The following is a 25,482-nucleotide window of genomic DNA, read 5'->3' as shown; positions in this document are numbered from 1 at the left end:
CGCGAGGTTTTCCTCAGGATCGGAAAGAAGCGGCGTAGCTGTCCAGCGCGGCACTCAGTTGACCAATACGTTCCCTAGGAACCTGTACCAGAAGCATCACCACCCGACGGAGATTTGAACACAGCTCCCCGATGTGTCCATCCTCCGACTGGCTGCGAATGTGTAACTCTCAGCTGAGTTGCTCGTTCCTCAGGCAGCCGATCTCCATCACAAGGCGAGATCCTCTACCACCACCGAGAGCACCTAAAAAAGGAACATAAAGTACAATCTGACATTACAAAATTACCAGAATCAGTAGTACCAAAATTACTCCAACAAATTCCTTGCTTAAGGTAGATCAGTTAAAATTTATTCTAAACAGAGATTAGATTTCAATCAACTGTGAAACATTAAATGAAAAAATTGAATCGCAATTAAAATCTCTAATCTCTTATCAGATTTCGAATAGCAATACAAGCAGTCACGTTTCAACAGAGCTGAAACTACCTCCAGCACCCTGAATTAAACACCAAAACACATTAATAAAACATAGCAATTTCTCAAAATCAGGCACTAAAGCCTCAAATCGACTCCAGAGCAGAGGAGCATAAACAAGATTGGCTCTGACGTCACTGGGGACCGGCACGTGTCAAGATACCCTGGCCGAGACATCCAAACTAGCTGCTTCTAAGCACGCGAAGAACAAATTTTAAAATAAAGGGCAAATATATATATAATCATATTGCTGCATATGCAGACCTCAGTCTGCAATTTATTTTTCTCTCGGTAGTTCAGAAAGAGAGGCCAGTATGTGTAGTAAATACTATTTCCACATTTCAATTAACACTCCCACATTTGAGCAAGACTTCAACAACCACGAGAGTACACAGAACATACTACAGGAAGTGCAGTTACGTGGTCTACGACTGACAGAACGCTTCTCATATACGAAGCAAACAAATGGTTATTTAATAATCAGTGAACATCATGAGCGTTAAAAAGGATAGAGTTAAATTTCAGCGCTACTTGCTAAGACATCGAATAAGAAACGTTAGATCTGTAACTCAGCACAACGTTTTGTACGTAGTCATTACAAGGAAAAAGGTAAATGACTAACCAATAAACACGCTAGGGGGATTTTCCTCTCGGGAAACTGAGATTAACCGATCGCGATGTCAGTTTCCACTCGAAATAATAACGGCTTTCCGTCAAAAAAGTGCACTTCCATACGCTACCAAGCTTGCACTTAAACACAGCGGCGGAGACGCACGAAGAGGACTGCGTAACACGAAAACCACGCTTGAAGTACCGCACATGAGAACTGAATTCTAGTGTAACGTTCCAGAAGCTGCTCATTCTATATTTTAAAGGAAGCATCACGTGAAGGCTGCTTCTTGCTGTAAGTTGTTGGCTACTATCGTCCCTGGAGCTGGAAGGCAACAGCAAGCCAGGCACATTCGGCCGCATACTTGCCGCACTGCTTCCTTCCTGTCCGCGGATTTAGCTCCACCCGATACCGAGAGTGCACGAGAGGCCACAATAGACTCAGTACTGTATCCGCACCTCGTCTGGCCAAATATCTGCCTACTTGGTCAATTGGCTGATTAATTTAGGGGGGTATGGGACCAAACGGCGAGGTCATAGTCTCGCGGTTCCGAAGTTAGTCGCAGAAGAAAGAGGGTCCGCTAAAAGTTGAGGGATACAGTCAGGCGAGTCAAATTATAAAATAATGAACATTAAACAACCACAGTAAAAGCATAAAAGGTGAGACCAAATCTAAAATGGGAGCGTACATGGGGTCCAAGACCGGGAAGATTGTAAAAGAAGTCCCAACCAGAACCAACCTGCCCCTACTCCGAGAATAAAAGCCACTTTCACGGAGGACACTGACGACCAGTTCAACCATCCGTGGATAATCAGCCCAATTGCAATCGGAACCCGACTTAACGACTCGCGGCACGGCTGAGGGATACTAGAACAGAACATGTAGCGGAACAAGTAAGCAGGACGCAGAACAATATGTAAAGAACTGTGTCTAGTGCATGTCAAGAGCAGAATTAACTCGTCAGGGTGTTCTTCTGTGGAGATTACCGGAAGGCAGCAAATCATTGGAGGTGACTGGTCGGACATCATGGATCCATTTCGGTATACAACAGTTGGAGCTCCATTTGTGTTAACTATAATGGATCACTTTTCGCGCTGCTTAGAAATGACAGCCATTCCGAATCGATGGTTACTAATTTGTTTGTTGGGTACTCCAGAGATGCTGATGTGGACTAGGATATTAAAGTAATAAAGGAGTTTTGTCGTTTGTTAAGAGTTCATAAATTAAGAACGAATTCGTTGCACCAACAATGAGGGTATGGATCTATGACTGCACGGGGTGTGTGTATTGTGTATTCAACTGGGGACCTAGAAACGAAGGAGAGGCTCCGTCCCCGCCATAGCCTTCAGTGGTTCACAACCCCACAACAGGCTACAGCAATCCACTCACTCCACCGCCCCCTCCCCCCCCCCCCCCACACCCAACCCACGTTATTGTGCGGTTCGGCCCCCAGTGGACACCCTCCTCCCCCCTTCCATCAACAGATGGGGACGTTTGCAAGACAACAACCATCTGCACGAACAGTTCGACGACGTTTGCAGCAGCATGGACTATCAGCTCAGAGACCATGGCTGCGGTTACCCCTGACGCTGCATCACAGACAGGAGCGCCTGTGATGGTGTACTCAACGACGAACGTGGGTGCACGAATGGCCAAACGTCATTTTTTTCGGATGAATCCAGGTTCTCTTTACATGATGGTCGCATCCGTGATTGGCGACATCGCGGTGAACGCACATTGGAAGCGTGTATTCGTCATCGCCATACTGGTGTATCACCCGCCGTGGTGGTATGAGGTGCCATTGGTTACACGTCTCGGTCACCTCTTGTTCGCATTGACGGCACTTTGAACAGTGGACGTTACATTTCAGATGTGTTACGACCCGTGGCTCTACCCTTCATTCGATCCCTGCGAAACCCTACATTTCAGCAGGATAATGCACGACCGCATGTTGCAGGTCCTGTACGGGCCTTTCTGGATACAGAAAATGTTCGACTGCTGCCCTGGCCAGCACATTCTCCAGATCTCTCACTAATTGAAAACGTCTGGTCAAAGTTGGCTGAGCAACTGGCTTGTCACAATACGCCAGTCACTTCTCTTGATGAACTGTGGTACCGTGTAGAAGCTGCATGGGCAGCTGTACCTGTACACGCCATGCAAGCTCTGTTTGACTCAATGCCCAGGCGTATCAAGGCCGTTATTACGGCCAGAGGTGGTTATTCTGGGTACTGATTTCTCAGGACCTATGCACCCAAATTACGTGCAAATGTAATCACATGTCCGTTATAGTATAATATATTAGTCCAATTAATACCCGTTGATTATCTGAATTTCTTCCTGGTTTCGCCATTTTAATGGCGAGTAGTGTAACATAAGCCAGCGTGCGCTGGGCTGCTGCCAGGCGGATGTCATGAGATCGTCAACAGCCACACAGGTGTTACCCTCTTGCACTCACTTGCACATAGTGTGCGAATTTGTAGTGTGTGCATGTGAGATGCACTTCGCTTTCCACGTAAGTTGGGCACATTTATTCGAATGACAACTGAAGAACAGAGACTAATTCATGAATAACAAAATATTTATTATAAATATCGTACATTTTCACAAATGAAAACATTTATACCTCAGACGTGAATAAAAATATTACGGGTAACAGATAAATATGAAAGCCATTGACATCTACTGCTCCAAATCTTTGTCATTTACTAAACAAATGTACTTTTCGTTGATTCTAAATTTGTTTTCAAAACAACTTTTTTTTAAACATCTGATTTGCAAAGATTTGCCATTTTGACACACCAAAGAAAATGCTTTCTATACATCTAAAGTGTAAAGTAAAGCGTCTTATCTTCTGAAATCCTTATGTCACGATAACGATTCGAGATTTTCAGTCACAATCGTCTTCAGCAAAAATTGGGAAATCAAAAGTTTTTGTACATATTTAGTAGTGATTCCACGTTTCATTCCATCTCCCAAATCATATTCAAAGTAAAATATATGTTTTACGGCATTATATGGCTTGAAACTCGTGACATCGTTTCTTCAGCACTTCTTTCCGTATTACATTATGCTGCAGTTCGTTATAAGCGTCCCTTGGTCATGGACAGCAACGATTTGTATTTGAATTGTGATTTGGCATTGCAGCAATAGTGTTGTTTGGTGCAAAAAGGCGAAAAAGTCTTCCACTCCTCTCCTGACACCTTCTAGAAAAAAAAAGTATGCAGTGTGTTGCAGTATTACGAACTCTTTTGTGTATGAAACCCACTGTTTCTTCTGGAGTTTTCCAATCTCAAAGCTTTATAAAACTGCAAACACACACATCGCGTTGAAAAACTATTCTATGTTATGGAGGAATGCTTACTCAGAGTGAAACCTGAAAACTGTTTGAATGACTTTAAAAGTGCAGGAGCCTACCCTAACCGTTCTGGGAGATTTCAGATTGAAAGTATGGTGATTTTATTCGTCAGTGGTCACTGAGCTCTTATTTGGTTCACTCATTCTGTAGCACAGCAAACACGACCAAACTGTGTAACTGTATAAAGGAGACATCCGTATCTGATAGTGTTATCAACCTAAAAAAGGTAATGAAAATTTGGAGGTTTTTAGCGGCTGAGTACTCATTGTCGGCTACTTACCAAGCGTCCTTGTGCGTGTTAGGAGGGGGAGGGGGAGAATTACTGACTGGTGCAGAAACAGCTGAATAGGGCCACTTCGGTACCGTAAATGCTAAGGCCGTCTGCCTATAAGTATGTTTGTGTTTCATTTGTTACACTACAAATCAAGTAAATCCATGGTGGTTTGAACACTCCAGTGCTTTACTAGGTATGGCGGTGTGCCTTTGACTTCCTCCCACTTCTGTACCGACAGCCGGGTAGGGGAAGACCTATATCTAAACATGTACTTCAAACCACAATGTAAACTGACAGATTTTTTTGTCATTGTTATAGGTGAAAGAAGATATGAATGACAGAAAAACACAAAACCAACCAAGGATCGAACCCAAAACATTTGGTTTTGTAGCCTGAAACTTAAATCACTGAGCCACCATTAAAGTTTTATTTACATGATATAAATTGCACTCAGCCATTGGCAAATCACCAGTTGCAGAATTTTGTACAAGAAGTAAAGAAAGAAAATATAGTGGCATTACATTCGTTATTTAAGTAATTTATTGACGAATACCTTTGTTTGAACGATACACTTATTCGCATAATTATCGAGAAAGACGTTTATTCGAAACTTCCCATCCGTGCTTATTGTGCACGTCCTTCCCCTATGCGGTAATTGAACTTAATATTATCAATGGTGACGATTGATATTAGTTCATTTGCTCAATATATTCACGAGAGCCTACAGTGAATTTGGATTGAACTTTTTTGTTAATTATAAACGACGTACAAAATACTAATCAACTGAGCATTACTTCATCTGTTTTCAGTCACGCGAATGAAGACTTCCACAGATAAATCAATGACCTTGAGTAACATTCAGTATTCGATTGTCACTTTAGGTTTTCTTATACATAATGTTACCCAGTCGCTTTAGGAACAAGGAATCTCAGGTACACGGCATTCAATTTTCTCCATAGGAAATATGCAAAATCTACAGTTGAAAATAAACAGTAATCTTAAATGTATACTAATGCTTGGGCCAGCAGTGGAACTTCAGTTTGGCACGGCCACGCAGCTATTGCCCAGAACACGGCGACTGAGAGCCGCATGGTGCTGAGTGAAACGGCGTGATACTGAGTGTGGAAACAGCCCACTGCATGCTTCCGCATGCGAAGGTGAAGCGAGTAATGGACAGCGAGCGCTACTCACGTGGTTTCGCCAGTGCACTAGTGTAGGCAAGAAAAACAGACAACATATAAAGTGCGAACAGTGGTGTGAAGGAGAGTGAAGAACTATAGACACAGTATCCTCATGCGGTTTTAGTATTTCACAGGTTCAGCAGCACACTAGAAATTCTGAGGATCGAATCCTCCAAATAAGGGAGGCAATGTTTCAGATTGGCCTCAGGCAGGCCATCTAAACCAGTCAAGGTGTACCCAAGCTATCCATCTACTTGTATAATCGTGCTGCTGTGCTCTGCAATAACGCTAGGATAGAATTCTGCAACACGACGTTCGATCAGTAGTGGAGGACTAATTTGGTACATGCTGTAGCCCACGGTGGGTTTGCCGCAGGCCTACGAGCCAGTTCCACTCTATGAGAGTGTTTCCAGTCCGACCTGCAGAAGATATTTTTTGGAGACATAGCAAGGACATATTTTGAGGTATAATTTATTGTCAGGGCATGGGGCCAAGCTAAAATAACTTATTCACGCACATTAACGTCACGGATGCTATACCTTCGAAATTATGTCATAGGGGTGCTACTATTGTGTCAATGTCAAATGTACACTGCATTATTATTAGCTGTTAAGTGTGTAAAATGTTTTAGTACCTTCGGCTGTCAGGTTTTTGAGCAGCTTCGGACATTTTGCGCAGTGCTAACAGCATACAATTCGTACCTATCATCTACAATAGTAGAATTATCACACGGAGGTTAATGGGCCCTAACACGTCAATATTATTGTTAAAACGTCAGTAAAATGACTGTCTGAGGGGGACACTGAGGTATTGTCAATACCGGTAATATTTATGAACAGTATTGATGCCGACCAAAATATTCTGAGTATTGCCACTACGTGTTGTGCGTGTGGGGACGAGTACTATCCGCTGACAATTCGCCATTCTGTTGTTTGTATTTTTCCAGTTTGGCTTCTATGTACTACATCCCATATATGCAAAGTTCAAGCGACGTACACTTTTAAACTTTTTAAAACGAAAAGAGTAACGATGGTTTAATTTGTTAGGTGTTACAGAAACAACCCATGCCTAGGCGATCAGTGACATAAAGTATTTTTGGACAAATTAAAAAAAAATGTTTGCTAATTGTGTTTGTGGATAGTAACGCACTAAATTTCAAACATTCGAATGAGTTGCTTGCGCCTAAAAATCGCGAACGTACTCCTAATTCCTTGTAGACTGGGATTGTCTATCAGCTTGTCGTATTTTGTTTTTCCGTTCTTTCTCGTAGTGAACATTAGCAAGTAATTTTTGTCAGTAGTGGGTGTATTAGGACACTACAACTGTTGAAACTGGAGAATTAGCAGCAGTCAGTAGCATTTTTAGGCGACATGGCAAGATCCCATCTTCACGCGTCTGCGTTGTTTTTCGTGACGTGAACATTGTTTCTTTAGTAATGGCGTTTCAGAATTATGCAATGGAAGTCTTAAGACAGCTATTGCAAAACGTAATAAGTAAGGAAACAATGTTCACAACTTGTGAATAAATGTAACCGTCTGAAGATGTGTTTTATATAAAACGAGTGTATTCTCTAAACGCTGTTTTGGGACATGGTTTGTTCACGAGGCACGTCGGGAAAGGGATGCGATTTGTATCGGCGCATTACCCGATAAACATTAATGTCACAGACGCTATAGTTTTGGTTTTATGCCCTATGAGCGGTGCTGTTGTGTCACAGGATGAGAAGGGTCACGAGCTCAATTATTTGAATCCGAAAAAAGGTTCAACGAAGGTTGGCCATACCTCCTTAGCCCAACACAGCGTTTCCTCAGTCAACGACATGAGAGTGGGTTATCTTCTGCCGTAACAGACTCGGCCGTCAGATAACTCGGATAGTCCTAAACTTCGAAATGGATCTGCCGAGTCGTCGCTGGCAGCCAGGCAGCCCCTGTTCTGTTGCTACAAGATACTGCTGCCTCAGCGTGCTCACCCGCCGTCCACTAGCCGTGGCCAGTTCCTGGCCAGCATTCATCGATCTCTTGTTTGAAGTACCAATTAATAAAAAATGTTGTTTCTGAGAAAGCATTCTCAATTCTGTACTCTCCGTGCCACCAGGCAGTCGCATGCCTTAGCTCCGCTCACATACCACTTTGGAGACAGGAGTGGCCTCTCAGTAAAATTGGTTTCAGTATAGCAGTCGTAGCAAACGTGACACCGCTAAAAGAGTAACTTACTTTTTGGTCTTCTGAGGAGAGAAGATAATACTTCACAGAGAAATTTCAGCATACTACGTTACAGATAGATCAGCATATATCGTGAGTATATGGCGTAGTTTGAGGGTCCTTAACATTGATGGATTCTATTTTTTAGAAAAAGTATCCGTTTTAACCATTACCTAAATTTGTGGCAACTGTATGCTTAGCCACAATTAGCTGACAACAAACCAGCAGTCGTTACCCAAGAAGATGTAGCACTATCACCCTCGTCAAAGCTGCTATAAGTGATGCACCAGGCATTCCCAGAATTTGAAGTGGCAGAGAGTACTGCATTCTCAGGCCTCCTTGCCCATTCAACGTTAGGCATTTTAGACTTCCTTCTATATTTATCAAATATAAAATTTTCTAAATACCTGCAAACGACATTACTGATTGAGATCGCTTATAACTTCACGACAGCTGAGACACCCATATGAGTGTACAAATTAGATTTTGTGAATGCCACTAAAGGAGAAAATATGTACATGTATTAAGGAACGACGTTCTGCTGCCATAATACAAACAAATATTAATGTATCGCATTACAGAAATAAATCAGGAAGAAAAAACAAATCAGGAAGAAAAAACAGTGAATAGATTATGTTTATATTTTCTATTGGATTATACCGTACAAAACCCTTTTTGTTAAGGGGACCACACCCTGCCTATCTAACCCATGTTAACTTAGACAAGTATTTGACCCATTTCTGAAAAAAACTATTTGATGCAGGACCTTAATATTTTTACTGCATGTTACATGATGCTAATAGAGTCAACTGTACTAAAATCTACTTGATACATTTTATATTTTTAAGAAATACTTTTTTAAATTTATTAACAAAAAATATTAAGTTTATTCTGCAGAAAATATTTTTTTGTGAACTTCCTAATGGGGGAATATTAATGAATGAAGTACCAGAGTATCTGTGATATTTTATGATATAATGGGGCATATGTACCGAAAATTTTAGTTTGCGGGAAATTGACTTTAAAGAAAAATCTTTTGAAATTTGTTACTTCCAGTTAATTAAAGCTGTCCTGCTGCATATGATGGCCCTTCTTTGGCCTCTAGCAGGTCTTCCAGTTTCTTTTTCACCTTCCTGGATGTTTGTCTTGCTTTCTTGGCCACATCGGATGCAGACCTGTCTGCATCGGCTATCCTTATTTTATCGCAGTGTTGCAGCTCAGTGATCATCTTTTCACCAGGATTAATTCCCAGCTTTTTCAGTACCCAACACTTTCCAATATTACCACAATTGAATGTAATAACAGCATCGTGACCTACTAAATTCATTGTATGCATGCCTACAAATACAGTTTTAGGAAGGTGGTTCCAAATTATGTTGTTGAAACATTCATTTGCGTTCTGTGTCTGCCCATGCAGGCATTTCCTTAGAAGGTCAGGATGAGCCAAGTTTCTGAAAATAGGTTTAATTGCTGTAATAACAACAGCAGGAAGAGAATTCTGGTGAGAATAATATTCTCCAGTTGCCTGAGCCCTATTGTATTTGCACCACGAATTTTCTCCTGATGGACGCAATCCATGACATGGCTTATCATCAGTAGAGGACTTATGGAAGAATATGGCCCAAACGCCTCTCTTCATTGCCTCCAGATTTTCTTTATTTCTCCTAATTGCCATCCCATAGTACACCTGCAAGTTTTCTATTTCAGTTTTAGTTAACCGACGCTGTCCGGTCAACAATTTTCCATCTCCTAATTCTTTCCTCTCATATGAACAAATATTTTTCTCAGCCTTGTTCCCAAACGTTTCTGAACATGGCCTACACATTCTATTTTGCTGATAATGGCATCTCCATATGGCTTAGAGTTCACCACATTGTTGTATGCCTTACTGTCACCGTCGCCCAAATATCTGGCGTACCGTACACCTCTTGTTTCTACGGAGCGATGAAATATTTGTTGTGCTCCATGAACTTCCATACCACAACTTGTTCCTCTAAAATTAGCCACACAGTTGTGTTCTTTATGTTCATTGACTTACAGCATTTGCTATATTTAGACATTATCTCCACAACTAACACTCTACTGGTGTCTACACTCGTGGCAGTCGCTACTCCATTCAGAGAAGTATGTCCTCTTTTCTGCCAACTTCCATCAAGTGCAACTGTAGCATCCGAACATCCATTAGTTTCATCCACTGCTTCCGCAGCAGCCAGTTTCATGTTTTCCTCAGTGACCTCACATACAGGTTTCTCTAATATCGCAGTCCGTTTTTCAAATTTATTTGATGGTTGATGTAAGTTCATCACTGAACAAAATGTTCTCCCTGCAGCCATGCCCTTGCCAATGAAACGTAAGGCATAAACTAATCTAGTATTTATTTCATAAGGGCCACTTGCATCTGGTTTTGAAGAACTCATAATTGAAATCACTGCTGAGCATTTAGTGCAAATTAAATCCAAAGCAATTGCTAGACTTATCTCACACTGACACTCTCACAAATTTTCACACTGTGTGACTCACCACACTGTCTGCATTCTACAAATTTAGAAATTACATCTGATAATATTCTCAAATTTACAATAATGTTACTGCACCCCTTCTCACTTACAGTAAATTCGTTGTAACTCTCTTGAAACGGTGAGAACTTCTTTGGTGATGCACTTGTTGAAGAATTACAATTAAAAACTCGTTGCCAGGCGACATAACCTCTTGTACAGAAAGCTTTCTAAACTTGTTTCCTCTAAATTGTCGTTTGTTGAAAATGCCTTTACGTTTCGTCATATTCAATAAACACAACAAAACACACGTAATCAAGCACTTCAAACGTAAGTATAACAACTACTCTCAATCACACTTGAACAAAACTAACAAGTGTTTGAAAGTGTGTTGCTGGACGTTGTGACTAAGCGGTTCTAGGCCCTTCAGCCTGGAATTGCGGGCCCGCTACGGCCGCAGGTTCGAATCCTGCCTCGGGCATGGATGTGTGTGATGTCCTTAGGGTAGTTAGGTTTAAGTAGTTCTAAGATCTAGGGGACTGATGACCTAAGATGTTGAGTCCCATAGTACTCAGAGCCATTTCTTTGAAAGCCTGTTGTTTACAAACAGCAGAAACAAAAGAATACCGAACTTTGCATTCCAAGGTTAGCCAACACACTCAGGAGTAAAAACAAAAGTCCCTAACGTGCAATGTAGGGGATATAAAGATATAAAATATATGCAGAGAACTGGGGAGAGAAAAGTGGGTGTGGCACATAAACACACATGGTAGCAAAATGCTCTTTAAATGCTCGAAAAAAATAGTTTTCAGCAAAATCCTTTTCAGAGTACTGAAATAAAACCTTAATCTATCGAAATATGATGAAAACCGAAAATCGACTTTTTTCGACCTGAACCACGGTGTGGTCCCTTCAAATGTATTGTCAGACTATAGTGGACTGTTGTTTTCCCAACTAACATACTACATTTCCATACTTGTTTCAGGTTCCCACTGCAAATTACTCTGAAATAGACATTTCATTGAGTAGTAAAGCCTTCAGAGAAAGGATTGATTTCAATGAATTTCCTGATCCAACGTCTCCTACGGCGATCCTAAAATTTATTTTTGATATGGCGGAAATTGGGTGCGCCATTCAGTTTGGTTTGGAGCCAATGAAAGAATTTATGAAGTAAGTTCAACGCAAGTTTTTTTATATAACAAATAAAACATGTTATAGGTGTTGCTAAATGAAGTGTTTTGAATATTAAAATATCAGCGAAATTCTCCTTTAGATGTCGGCATGTACCAGATGTTATTCAGTTGTATGCCCTTTCAAAGTTTTATCAGTTCAAAACGACAGCAGTTATGTCTTACATCAGGCTGGAATCTGTCACACACCATAAAATTTCGTCATGGTGCCAAAGTAACAGAAACAATAACATTTCAGTAGGAACTCTGTAGGGACTCTGAAATAAGCACCGAGTTCAGGCAGTCTCCATTTCGTGGCACTCCAGTCGTTTGCAGCTACACCAAGCTCAACAGGTCTCTGTTAGGCAGTACTCCATTTGCGGAATCGAAGAGGAACTTGATGTAAAATTAAATAAGGCAAGGTGGCACTGGTGGAAATTTCAAGATGGTTGTAATGTAAAAACAAATTTTAAAAGATCCCAAAAATTCAATAATCTAATGTTATGGAATGATCCCAGTTCATACTTGTAACTCTGCCCTCACAATCTATCCTGTATCCAACTACTCACAGTGCATGAAAGGCATGAAAATGAAACAATCATACTAGTGCTTTCCTGTCATTAAAATGAAACATTCAGTCAAAATGTGTCCCACAGCAGTCAATTTGGGAAAGCTCTAAGCTGTCTATATAATAAATAGTTTTTGCATATGTTCAATAGTAATTATCCAAAGAATTAGATATAATATGCAATTTCCACATGTAACGTACGCTGGAAAACACACACACACACACACACACACACACACACACACACACACACATGCATTATGTTTATTCAGGGCGTTTCACTGATAACTCCATATTTCAAATATATAAAGTGTGTTGACAGTTTCTTCTGAGGCCATGTTACTGGTGGTCCATAGAACTAACTGACATCACCTGATGATTTTACAAGTTTTTCTATATTGCTTCATGTTAACAAGCACCATTCAAGCTGAAGAAGATAATATACTGTGTTCTACAATAGAAAAATGTAATAATTAATAGTGACTGGCGATTATTGCTTTTTATTACAAATGATTTAGCCTTACTCAAGATTATGTACATAAACAGTTTTCGAGAAAGGCTACACTAAGTGCCCGTAAGAACTGTTATGCCAAGTCTCACTAAAGGATTGAAAGTATTTATTTCACAAACTAACTATCAAATTATACCAAACATCTAATCGAAATGGTTTAAAATACATGTAAAAGCACTAAGTATAGTCATAGACAAAGGAACTTACCAAGCACCGTTGTAGGATGGGAAGAATGTGTTGTAGCGGGATCTTTATTGCAATGTATCACTTAAACTGCACATTTTCGTAATACATAAGGAGATCTTCAAAATACGAAGTGTTTGTACACAAAACTATATGAACAAAGGTATTGGTAGGAGGCGACTGAGATGAAATATAATCGAAGTCAACGATGGGAAAATCTAGATATGAAAGGTCGCTATCTCGAAAATGCTATCTTTTCATCGAAATAAAATTATCTATTGAAGCAGGAAATGATTTAAAGTGCAAATATATTCACAAGAAATGTCAAAGAGGATGACTCCATCAAAATGTAGTTACTGATAGAGCACCCAGGAGTGCGCATGTACCCTAGACTGTAACATCAAGTGTTTCCAAAAGTGTCATGAAAAGATAGACATATTACATTTGCTACTTGCTCATTTGGTGAAAGAGTGTAGAATGTATGACAAATGTTGAAAATCAACAATGATGTTTTCTTCCATTAGTGTATTTGTATATCCATAAATTTGTATATTCATAAAACCATTTTCAATAGATCTTGTATTGGCTTCCTACCTCCAAGTGGAAAAAGAACAGGTCAAGCTTTCAAATTACTTTAAGCACAGTATGTGGCACCTTCACGTGGCCTGTAAACATAGCTACATGTGGAACATTTTGTTTCAATTCTCCTGTTACATGATGATATATAGGAGAGTTTTTTAAAATTTTGCTGTAACATGGTCATGTATGGAAGGGGGAAGGGTCATGTAATGCCCAATATGGTATTAATTAGTAGTTAATTAGAGAAAGAAAAGAAAAAACGCTCATAAAAGTTTTAGAAAGAATTGGAATCACAGTTTCTATCGGTAGATGTTACATACTTCATCAAAGCTTTGTTTTGCACATAATGTGAAGTCTTCATAGATCAAAGGTAATAAAAAGACATATTAACTTTTCAATGACATTGATATATTTTCCTAGTGTAAAATTAGGTACATTGTCTTCTTCCCCCATAAACTGATAATTGGTGAGGTGAAACATTAGCGGAAATTTTTAAAAAGCATGAAGTTATGAAAGTTCATTATATGCACCACCAATAACATGCAGATAGTCTCAAGTAGATGTATTATTGAACTGTCCATCTCTTTACGTTCTTGGACAAGAAACTGTCACTGTGGCATATAATTTGAGTCACGTTTTAGACATCTAGTGAAATATGATGACAGTGTCGTGACACTGGGACACTTGACTCTTCCAATAGGTGGCACTCATGAAATAGTAATTCTGACTGCTATGAGTTAGTGTACTTCTCTGCCTATTGTAGAATTTTGGCCAACATGAGTTTTGTACAGTTATCCGCTTTGTCACTTTGTTTTTGTGCAAATCTCTTTTTAGGCCTACAATGAGAGATCAACTATTACTCTTTAAATAACATGATTGTTAAGAATAATAGCCAACTATACTGCTATGTAAATTATTGATATTTTGTGTCATTTATGGTGAGTACATTTTGGCATACTGCCATCATCAGATGCTCTGTAACTTCATAAGTAAGTGATGGTTTTAATATAATGGTCTGTAACTATGATCTGAAAAGCTATAAATATATAATGGTCTATAACTATGATCTGAAAAGCTGTAATGCATCTATAAGCCTTTTTACCTTGCATCTAATATCGTTACTGTCATGTCCTGTCTTTTTCAGAATTATTGCCTTCTCCTAGGTGTACATTGGAGAAGTATATTGGAATTTAGTTGGTTTCCATGTACGCAACTTTTCTGGCAACTTGGATGACAGTGGATAAGTGGTATTACGTGGTTACCATTACAAATAAGTGATGAGTGAAATTTGGTTGTTTTTTATTACTTTTATTGGTTTGGTTCTATTTATCGTTTTGCCTAGAGTTCGTTTTAGTTTTGAGATTCTTATTTTACATTTTTAGTTCTTTATATTATTAATTTTTAAATTGTAAAACAATTTTAAAATGTCAAATAAAAAAATTAAAAATATTAAAAAAATTAAAAAAGTAAAATAAAAATCTCAGATAAAACTAAAACAAATTCTACATGGAAAGATGACTGGAACCATACCTATAAAAATAATAAAAAAACGAATTTCACAATCATGGTTACTATGTAAACATGTAATATCGCTGATCCATTGTCATCCAAGCTGTCAGAAAAGTAGTATACATGGGAACCAACTAAATTCCGATATAAATCTCCATTGTACATCTAGGAGAAAGTAATAATTCTGAAAAAGACAGGACGTGACAGCAACAATGTTACATGTAACGTAAAAACGCCCAATGACGCAAAACAGCTTTTCAAACCATAGTTACAGGACATTGTATTAAGACCATCGCTTACTTATGTATTTACACTGCACCTGATGTTGGCAATATGCCGAAATGGGCTCATATTGAATGATTTAAAAAATAAACAATTGGCATTGCAGTGTAGTTGGCTATTATTCATAACAATAACAATTTTTCACTGTGGGCCCAAAACACAAAAGCAGATATTACTCGCTGCAGACTTCATGTGTTTTGAGCTGTTATAGAACAATTTATGCATGGGAATATCGCTGGGACTTTTTCATGTCAGCATCCAAAGGTATATTTTTGGCATTAGTTTCGACAGAACACTTTTTTTTTGTGAATAAAGCATTGTGCCTTAAACCAACTATGTTACAGAAATTACAGTATGGTCATACACAAGCGTTATGTAACCTGTAAGTTAATAACATAAACATAGTGTTTTATGTGTTTCATTTTTTCTGATTGGCACCAATTTACTTTTTAACATGCAAATATCTTTGAACTTGGCACCATTTCCCACAATGCAGGTGAGTCTTATATGTGATTTTCGTAATTACTGCTATTCATTCACATTTAACATGGCACATACATACTGACTGCTTGTTTTTTATGTATGTTTTGAATTTGCCCCAATATGACATCTTTGTAAAAGGGGTGTAGCTTGTGACATCTTTGACAAGAGGTGATGAGGTCCTTGTTAAGTGGACACAGCTAGTCATGTTATGAGCAGCGCTTTGACCTGCCCACTTGACAAAAGTAAACTAAGTGTGCTAGAACATACATAGTTCTTCTACTGTTGTTCAGTGGAAAACGAAAGGATGAATGTTGAGAATTGCTAGGAAAAGCTGGAACCCAAAGGAATGGAGAAGAAAACCTTATTCCAACTGCGATAAAATAAAAACGGATGTAAATGGGATCTGTAGCTGTGCAAGTAGATGAAAGGATAAAGGATTGAGTTTCGAAATTTTAAAATATGCAAGGTGGAAGCATATAACTAGAGACCATAATGCACTGGAAAGTGTAGAGGATGCTTTTATCCAGAAGAGGATATCAAATAAATAATGTTCGTTATGCATGGGGGTTATTCGAAAAGTGATGTCCAATCGGAAGAGAAATGGAAACCAAAGAGCAAATCAAAAATATTTCTTTTGCAAAAGTTGGCTGCATCTTCCAGCTGCTTCTCCACATAATCGCTGCTTCGACTTACGTTTTTGCCTTAGCACCGTGTCAAGTTGCCTGTACCCTTGTCATAGAAGGCAGAAATCAGCGCTTTTGCCATTTCTCTACGTTAATCAACAGTTCGTTGTCTTTGCCAAAATGTTGTCTTCACAGCCAGCGGTTCATGCGAGCAGAGATGAACATTGGAGGGAGCGAAGTCCGGGCTACATCGTGGGTGATCAAACACTTCTCATCGAAAACTCTGCTGAGCCATAATCAGTGCCCCTGCAGTGTGCGGCGGCGAATTGTGAAGAAGGGAGTGGGTGACAGTTACATCATAAGCAGTTGCGTGAAATCAGGCGAAACCTCTCAGCCGGCACCCATACTTGGCGGAAGACACTATCGTTCCGGGCATTTTTACGTGCTTCCTGTGTGTTCACTACTGAAAATAGCGACGTGACGCAGTCGGCAGGCATACTAGACACACTGACCAACACATATGTGCAAAGTTTAATAGGATTTTAACGGCCATTCATTGCACAGTAGTTCTGTGTTCTTCAAATGCATGGTATCGTGTGTAACACCATGATTGTTACTGTATTTTATTTATTAAGTTGCTTAATTTCGTACTAGAGATTTTCGAATGCAGCAAGACGTCAATCATCCGTGTTATCCTTTACTTAAAACATATCGCTGGTTCGTAGAACTAAAAGAATTCAGGTAGCGAAGGACAGTGTAATCAGCTTTCTGTTGAAGGTATAACCATCGAAAAGTATTCCTTATGCTGAATATTGTGTTATGAGTACACTAAAAATTATTCCAGTGATTTGGAACAATAAAATTTTACTTCCGTTCGTTTTTATCATCTGTGGGAGCGATGTTCCTTTTCAATAATTGTGTCTCGTGGCACTTATTCTTTTTACATACTTGTGTCGAATGATTTCTTCACTGAACATGTCCTCTTGGGAAGTCGTGATAATTATGTTTTGCCTTGCAGAGTGGAGCAAACGTATGACGCAGTCATCGTAGAGAAACTCGGCAGCTCCTGTTATTACGGCTTAGCACACAAAATGGGATCTCCACCGTTAATTGGATACACTTCTCTTGGAGCTACGTCACTTATTCGGAAGACCTTCGGCGGTCCTATTAATCCTTCCTACATCCCCGACTACAATCTCGGCTACACGGACCACATGACCTTCTGGCAGAGACTGTACAACGCTTACATCTTACTGCGGTCGCTTGATGTTGAAGAAAGAGCTTTTTATGGAAGACACGAGGAGGAAATGAGGAAGTATTCCGGTGCGAACCCACCTACGTTGAGGGTGATGGATTACAATTTCAGCCTCATTTTGGTCAACAATCACTTCAGCCTGAGCTACCCTGTGCCAAACACGCCAAATATTGTTGAATTAACTGGAATCCACATCCAGAAGGAGAAGAAGCCACTGCCAAAGGTATTGACAATTGTTGAATAGAAACTGTGGGCCTTTGCTCTTCTGATTCAGATGTTCAAGTAGCAAATAGCTGAGAGCCGTTAAACAATGTGCTAAGGAAATGTTAACGACTTAGTGAGAAAATATTACACACTTATTTACTTTCTGCTACCTAATTTAGCATTATGAAAACTTATTTTATTACAATAATGAATATATAACAATGCATAAGTTAACCACATGTCTGCAAATGCCCTTACTTAGGCATCAAAAAGAAGGCAGTGTGAGAGCGTGTAACAGCTAATAATTCCATCCATTTGTGTACCGGGGGTGACGGTTGCTTCACATCCCTCGTTCATAAACACATTCCGCACAGCAAATGTGCAATCAACAATCCAGTGGATGCTTTGATACGTTTTCCATTTCTGTTGATGGCTTTCCATCTCTTCATTATTACACAATTTTCACACGCAAATTTCTTGAAAAGTTATATACTTCTACGTCGTCTTCATATGCTTGTACGCGACGTATCATCTTGAAATGGCTGTTCTACGCTCACGATAAAGCAGTACTCAATTTTTATAGTAATTTTTTATATATGATGTGCGAATATGGAAAAGAATTTTGAACGAAAAGAACTGTGACTGTTCGAAACGTAACTCATACACTTATTGTGGTATTGTTCGATTTTTTTTTCTTTAGAAGCTTCTCGAGTATATATAGCACTATATGACTAAAACACGTTGCGGAATTACTTTTCACCTTATTTTATTCTTTGAATAGCTTCAGGACAAAATCATAAGCTAAAATATGGACATAGGGATTGCTGTGCTTATTTACACATGAGAAAAAATTTACATTGTGTGCAGATGGAAATGAGGCTGCTACAGAGCACGGACAGATAATGTGGAACCAGATATGTAATCACAGAAACTGTAGTATAATTCGTATACCGTAAGTGGCCCAGATAAGGAAAAACATTAACCAGTACGTAAATTTTTAAGAAATATTGTCATAAAATAACAAGTACTGCATAATGAAGAATAAAAATTACATATTAATGATCAGTGTCACTGCAAAAGTGAGCTTACTAAATATGTGCAGTTTAATACCACTCTTATGTCATTAAATTAAATTGTTAGATAGCACTTTCGACATGAAACGGTGACTCCTATGAATACTATTCATGATTTTCATATTTAGTAGATGACATTACAAGCAGAGTAGTACTTTCTGGCAGTAATACGTATTTATTGGTAGCATGAGTGTAAACATAATGAAAGACATGAGGCCATTTTTTTTCCATGGAGTCAGTTTTGTCTGCTATTCTATGGTGGTAGAGCGTTGCTGACACATATCTATGGTTTCTACAAAATAAAATGTCGTGTGACCAGGGCCTCCCGTCGGGTAGACAGTTCGCCGGATGCAAGTTTTTCGATTTGACGCCACTTCGGCGACTTGCGTGTCGATGGGGTTGAAATGATGATCATTAGGACAACACAACACCTAGTGTATGAGCGGAGAAAATCTCCGAGCCAGCCGGGAACCGAACCCGGACCCTTAGGATTGACGTTCTGTCGCGCTGACCACTCAGCTATCGGAGGCGGACTGATTTCTACTGCAAAATCATCAGCGTCATTTTGAATTACAAGTACGTTATTTTCAATACTTCTCATATGAGCGACTAAAACAAACTTAGTTCGTTTGGATGAAGTGCAAAGACATTTTCTCCAGCTGTGGCCTCAGAGTTCCTGTCTGTTTGAATGTTAGCAGGATTCATATTTCATCTTCTGTACAGCAGGTTTATTATGGGAAATGTTATGGTGTGTTGTGAAGCTTTCAGCTGCTGCAAAACTTATTTTTATTCGAAAGCTTCTAAAACTTTTGGCTGTTTCGCAATAAATGTTTTCTAGTGAGGGCACAGCTACATATTTCGTGGTAGATTTATCAAACTCCTTTGGAGAAATAGTGATTGTCAATGCGACTTAAGCTGGGTGTCGTGTTGATTCTTGAAATTATTTTGCTTTAACATTTGCCGATATGAGAAGCTTTAAAACTTTTGTTTCATGCTACTGCTTTTACAGTAAAAACGTCTCTTGGTTAATGTGTTGTTACTTGTTCCAAATTCTGGTGACAACTGCTTCTCGTCTCAGGGTTGGTGATTTTGCAATCAGTGGTGTGCTATTATCTTTTAATTTTTGTTCCTTTGTTTTGGGGATAGCGCCAATGACAGCATTCTTAAGAAAAACATTTTCAAAGTGTATAACGATAAAAAGTTGTGTTTGCAGTATAGCCACTGGAATGTTTCAAGTAGGTGATTCTTGTCCGCTGAATGAGCTTTTCAGTATTCAGTGAGCTTAAGACAGAAAAACAAAAATAATTGTCACGGTTATTGATTTACGGTATTTAGGTTGCAGTCAGTGACCTGCGTATTATAAGTTATTATGCTCTGGTTCCAAAAGCTAGTTACAGAAACGGCAATCAAACTGATGAACGTATTATGCTTTTGATATGTCGACCCTCAGCGAATGTGTCTTTAAGACTTAAGCTACAATCACTTCCAAGCTCATTCAAGACACACATCGGCTGGTGTTCTTCCTACTGGTAGTAAAATTAAATCTTGGCAATAATGCAAAATAAGTGTGGCTACTCAATGACTCACGAGTTATTTTCTGGATGGCACAGAACTATCCTGCTAAATTCACTTGATTTTAAGTGTTTTAGCATCGAATAATATTTATGATATTCAATTCAGGTGAGACACAGGGTAACCAATTTATGGTTTTGAGTCCAGGGAAGACATTCCACACGGAAGTATCAACTAGTCTAGTCTCTCTTGCTGCGAGTTATGTGTGCTGTCCACCACTGGGACAATACGTGAGACACTAATACTGCAGCTCTTCGGTAGCTAAGGGGTAATGTGAGTATTGGTACACGGCCGGCACCATTCCAAAATACCGAATGTATCCGGTACGTGTTGCCTCTCTAGTCGTTATTACCGTAGCGGGTTGCGACATAGAGAGAGTCCTTTCCTAAGCATCGTTAGCAGACAGCAACAAGGTCGCACGCAGTGTATCCGGCAAGTGTTGACTCTCTAGTCGTTATTACCGGCGCGGGGTTGTGACATAGAGAGAGAAACCCTTTCTGGAACTCGAACCCTGCTCCTCCTGGGTGGAAAGGCTAAGTGCTCCCACCTAACACAATTAAACCACCAGACACACATGGAATTGATGGGAAATTAAAAATGCCGGAGCCCTTTCTGGGACTCGAACCCTGGTGCTCCTGGACGGAATGCTCAAGTGCACCCCCAACACATGAAACCTGTCTAGATGCGGGAGAGGAGGGTTAGGTTAGTGTACTTTATTTATTTTGGTCGAGAAACTGACGCAAAGATCGATCCTAATTGCGTAATAAATCACAAAGATAGGTCCTAATTACACAACTATATGCAAAGCACTACAGAAGGACGGCATAAAATCGCAATACGCCGCGGAAACTGACGATACCATACAACTGGTGTTATCCTGCCAAGAAAAAAATTCGCAGAACCACTCGAAACCAGCGACAGAAACATCGAAACTCTACCCTACACCCACAAGCTGCCAGAGTCGATATTAGCTAACTTTGAGACGGGTGTATTTCCTGCTTTTCATGTATGCGTTTTTCTACTGCATTACAGAGAAGTTATTATCAGAGGTTTTTTTTTTCTTTGTATACGTCTACGGCATTGCATGTTTCGAATTCTTTAAGTTCAACGGGCCCCATGTACAACTAATCTTAAATAGAGTGATGGTGGAACTGCTGTCTGGACGCTTCCATATGAGGTCTACTTTTTTCGTATTTGGTCTTCGTGGTCCTTATGCGCAATTAATGTTAGCTGTAGTAGAGTCGTTTGGTAGTTACCTTGAAATGAGGGTCTCTAAATTTAGTGTTTACAGTTCCTAGGAAAGAACACCGTCCTCCAAGGACTTCTGTTTGAGTTCTGAAAGCAGCTCCATGGCACTTACAGGTAACAAATCTAGAAGTCATTCGCCGAAATTCTTCAACATGACCCGGAACGGATCAATCCCACCAGTGAAGTAAGCAGGACGATAGTAATACTTCACCTGAAAGTTACTGGTTTATTATTCCTACTCATCAGCATTAACTTGCATTTTTTCCGCATTTAAGGCTAGCGACCATTCATCACACCAAATGGAAATTTTGTCTAAATCGTCTTGTGTCCTCCTACAGTCACTCAGCTTTGATGACTTATCGTAGACCGCTGCATCGTCGGCAGACTATTGACCCGCCAAATCATTTAAGTATAAAGAGAACAGCAGCTATCCAATTGCACTGGGCTGCATATTGGATATAGCCACTCTCTTATCTCTGAGTCTGTTAAATATGCTCGTGCCTTCGTTAACGGGTTGCGATGGGAGATCGTGTCATATACCTTCCTGAAATCTAGAATATGTAATCCACCTGTTACCTTCCTTTATAGTTCTAGATATATCACGTGAAATAAAGGCATGCCGAGTTTTGAACGAATGATGCTTTCTAAAATCAGGCTGATTCATCAACATAAACAGCTTAGCCTCAAGAATGTTTATTACATTCGAACTGAGAATACGTACAAAGATTCGGGAGCAGTCTGAAGTTAGGGATATTGGTCTGTAATTTTGCGGTCTGTTCCTTCATCTTTCTTGTATACTGGAGTGACCCGCGCTTTCTTTCTTTCCTTTATACCATTCGTTTCGATCTTCGTGTTGGACGAGAAAGAAAGAGAGAGGGAGAGAGAGAGAGGCGGGGTGATGGACCAATTCCCTGGAGTACTCCTCCTAAAATCTAACAGGAATGCCATCCGGACCAGATGATTTGTCTGTTTTTCAAATCTTGACGGTACTTCCTTATGTCAGTTACACATCTTCCATACGGGGGTCCGTCCGAAGGTCAAGATACTGCATGTTTGTAAGGTTTTCATGCTTGAACGATGTCTTAAACGTGAAATTTTAAACTTAGGTTCGGCTTTTGCTATCTTCAACTGCCGCACCAGACTGGTCAACAAGGAACTGATTGGAATCCTTAGACTCGCTTACCGATTTTACACACGGCCTGAAAGTTCTCGGCTCCCTGCCAAATCTTTTGCTAAGTTGTGACGGTGGCAGTTACGTGCTTCACGCATTAATATTTCGGCAGCCGGCTAATGGCTTACGAGGCCTCGATTCAATCTATTAAACGTGCTTGATTCGATTATTCTATTCCCTACAGCTTACAGCCATGAAATATCGGTCAAATGATACATCATCTTCGTTTTCCATTAATGTCGATGGTACTTCATTCCTAAATATACGGCTTACAAGTAGTATTGTTTAGTGCTCGTCGCAGTTATGAGTACCGGTAACTACAAGCGAGGTTCATTACAAAAGCGATTCATTACAAAAGCGATACTGTCTGACTCGAAATAGCCAGGTATCTATGATAGGGTATGCTAATACACAGAAAATTCGGTGCATAACTGATTCTTTGTCTATGTGATGCACAAAACTAATTTCATTTTGTTTTGATGTTATTTATTTATTTATTGATTTTAGTTTCAGAAGCTATCCCCGATAGCTCCGCATCGCCGTCACCACTACCATCACTGCCAAGATGGTACTTACTTCCGGAGGAGGGGTATGGAAAAGATGATAATGATGACGATGACGACGATGTAATATTTCTCTGTGAAATAATAAATATCGACTAAAAGCACTACATATTTTGGAACACAACCTACGAGCAGCTTAGAGACAGAAGTGATGACACTTTCTGCGGGACCTGACCATCATTTTGCAGAACAATGCTCAAGCACATAGAGTGCAAACTGTTACTGATTTGTTTGACTGATGGGACTGCTGAGTGCTGTACCACCTACTGCGGTCCCCTGACGTAAGTCCTCGTGAGTTCAACTCGATTTCTGACTGAAGGAAACACTTCACGGCATTTGCTTGACGACTGCTGCAACTCATCGATTAACAGAGCGCGCCACTCGAACTGTCGACACATGTGACACTGCTAAGAGCATCACTGGCAAGGGTTATACACTATGCTGGAGACTACTTTGAAGGTCAATAAAACTTTGAAAGACATATTTATTTTGTACGAGCTGTAAGTAAATAGTTTTTCCACTGTTAAATTTCCAATCCTCGTATATAAACTCTCTCCTAGTATCCACCATCTTCTACAAGACGAGTCCCTTACAACAGAGTATACCACAGAGGTGCATGTGTGTTTGATGCTTTAGAAATACGCAGTGTGTTGCCTCTACAGTTGCTAAATTCATCATAGCATCCACAGTGAGTAAATGATACACTGTCACTGTTGCGGCCAAAGCTGTCAATACAGAGATAGAATGTATTGTACTTAAACTGCCAACAGCCTTGTTCAGTCTATTTCAGTAATGTCCAGCCTCGTACCTATCCATATATCCTCAATTTACACTATAACTTTGATGCCACTGGCTGATCTCCATGACAGCAGCAATATCTCCCTCCCTGTAATACTATTACTTGGAGTGCAATAAGACTCTCTTCACCAACTGTTCGGTGTTGTAATCAACGAAGAAATTAACCGCATATTTACCTTCTCAGAGGAACCGAAAGTATAGGACCACTCGGATTACGTTTCGCAGACTCATCCATCATTCAATTTGATTTCGTTTGGCTCCCATACAGCTCAGCTGATGACGCCATTCTTACGTGCTCTCCGTCCCACTCAGCAACTTGTGTGATGAAGACGCTCGATCTGCTCACCACACAACGAATTCAACCACTGATGGTGTTAAAGATTAATATGTTTTAGAACAGTTAGTCTAATTCTGAAGACGACGCTAGTTTGACTGATTATGGCATTGGTCTTCCGCTCCTAGTCTGCTTCTGTCTGTAACGGCAGGCTCAATTCAACGTCATGCTTATCTGTTGAACAAAACAAGAGTTGGTTTTACACGCTACAACAAGTAAAAATCAGTGATAGTGGTCAAGGTTCATGGCTGGACTTGAGAGCATCTATCTTTTGTGGTGACCTTCATTATCATCCTTTAAACTGACTGGCGTGTTGTTTTAGCGTCTCTGCTTAACTCAAATAGTTAAGCCTAGACTCGGCTAGCGTCGCTAATACGTCTCTACAACACTCCTACGGCCCAAATCATCAATAAGCTCTGTCGATCACGCTATTGCGTGCGACCAGCCACCTGATTTACGTCTTTCTATGACGGCTCAAAACTCGTCTTTTCACACAACATCCTCATCGCACCGATTACGAATTATCCATGTTTGATGCGTCCCTATCGCCTAATTTCGATTGACTGGCCACCGGATAGTCGTTTTGATCACCGTACTCACACTATCAACACAATTGAGATAACAGGTGCGTCTCGAACACTACTGCGTCGGACAGACCACCTCATAATTATCACCCGAAACACCCACAATCACCATACGCCGATAACGCAACGGGTGGGTCCTGAACACTACCGCATCGGACGTCATACCCTGCACTCGTCTCAAGA

General features: G+C 40.0%; 1 protein-coding gene across 1 annotated transcript in view; it reads left to right on the top strand.

The window, feature by feature from the left end:
* The window catches only part of LOC126473775 (UDP-glucosyltransferase 2-like), an 89,301-nt gene that overhangs the window by 32,432 nt on the left and 31,387 nt on the right, over window positions 1-25,482 (top strand). The window contains exons 3-4 of the mRNA XM_050101040.1: window positions 11,576-11,760; window positions 17,516-17,975. Coding sequence (XP_049956997.1) covers window positions 11,576-11,760; window positions 17,516-17,975 — 645 coding nt within the window. The remainder of the gene's footprint in view (window positions 1-11,575; window positions 11,761-17,515; window positions 17,976-25,482) is intronic.

This window comes from Schistocerca serialis, chromosome 4 (assembly GCF_023864345.2).
Source record: "Schistocerca serialis cubense isolate TAMUIC-IGC-003099 chromosome 4, iqSchSeri2.2, whole genome shotgun sequence".
Lineage (NCBI taxonomy): Eukaryota > Metazoa > Arthropoda > Insecta > Orthoptera > Acrididae > Schistocerca > Schistocerca serialis.
This window is presented reverse-complemented; position numbering and strand designations above follow the sequence as displayed.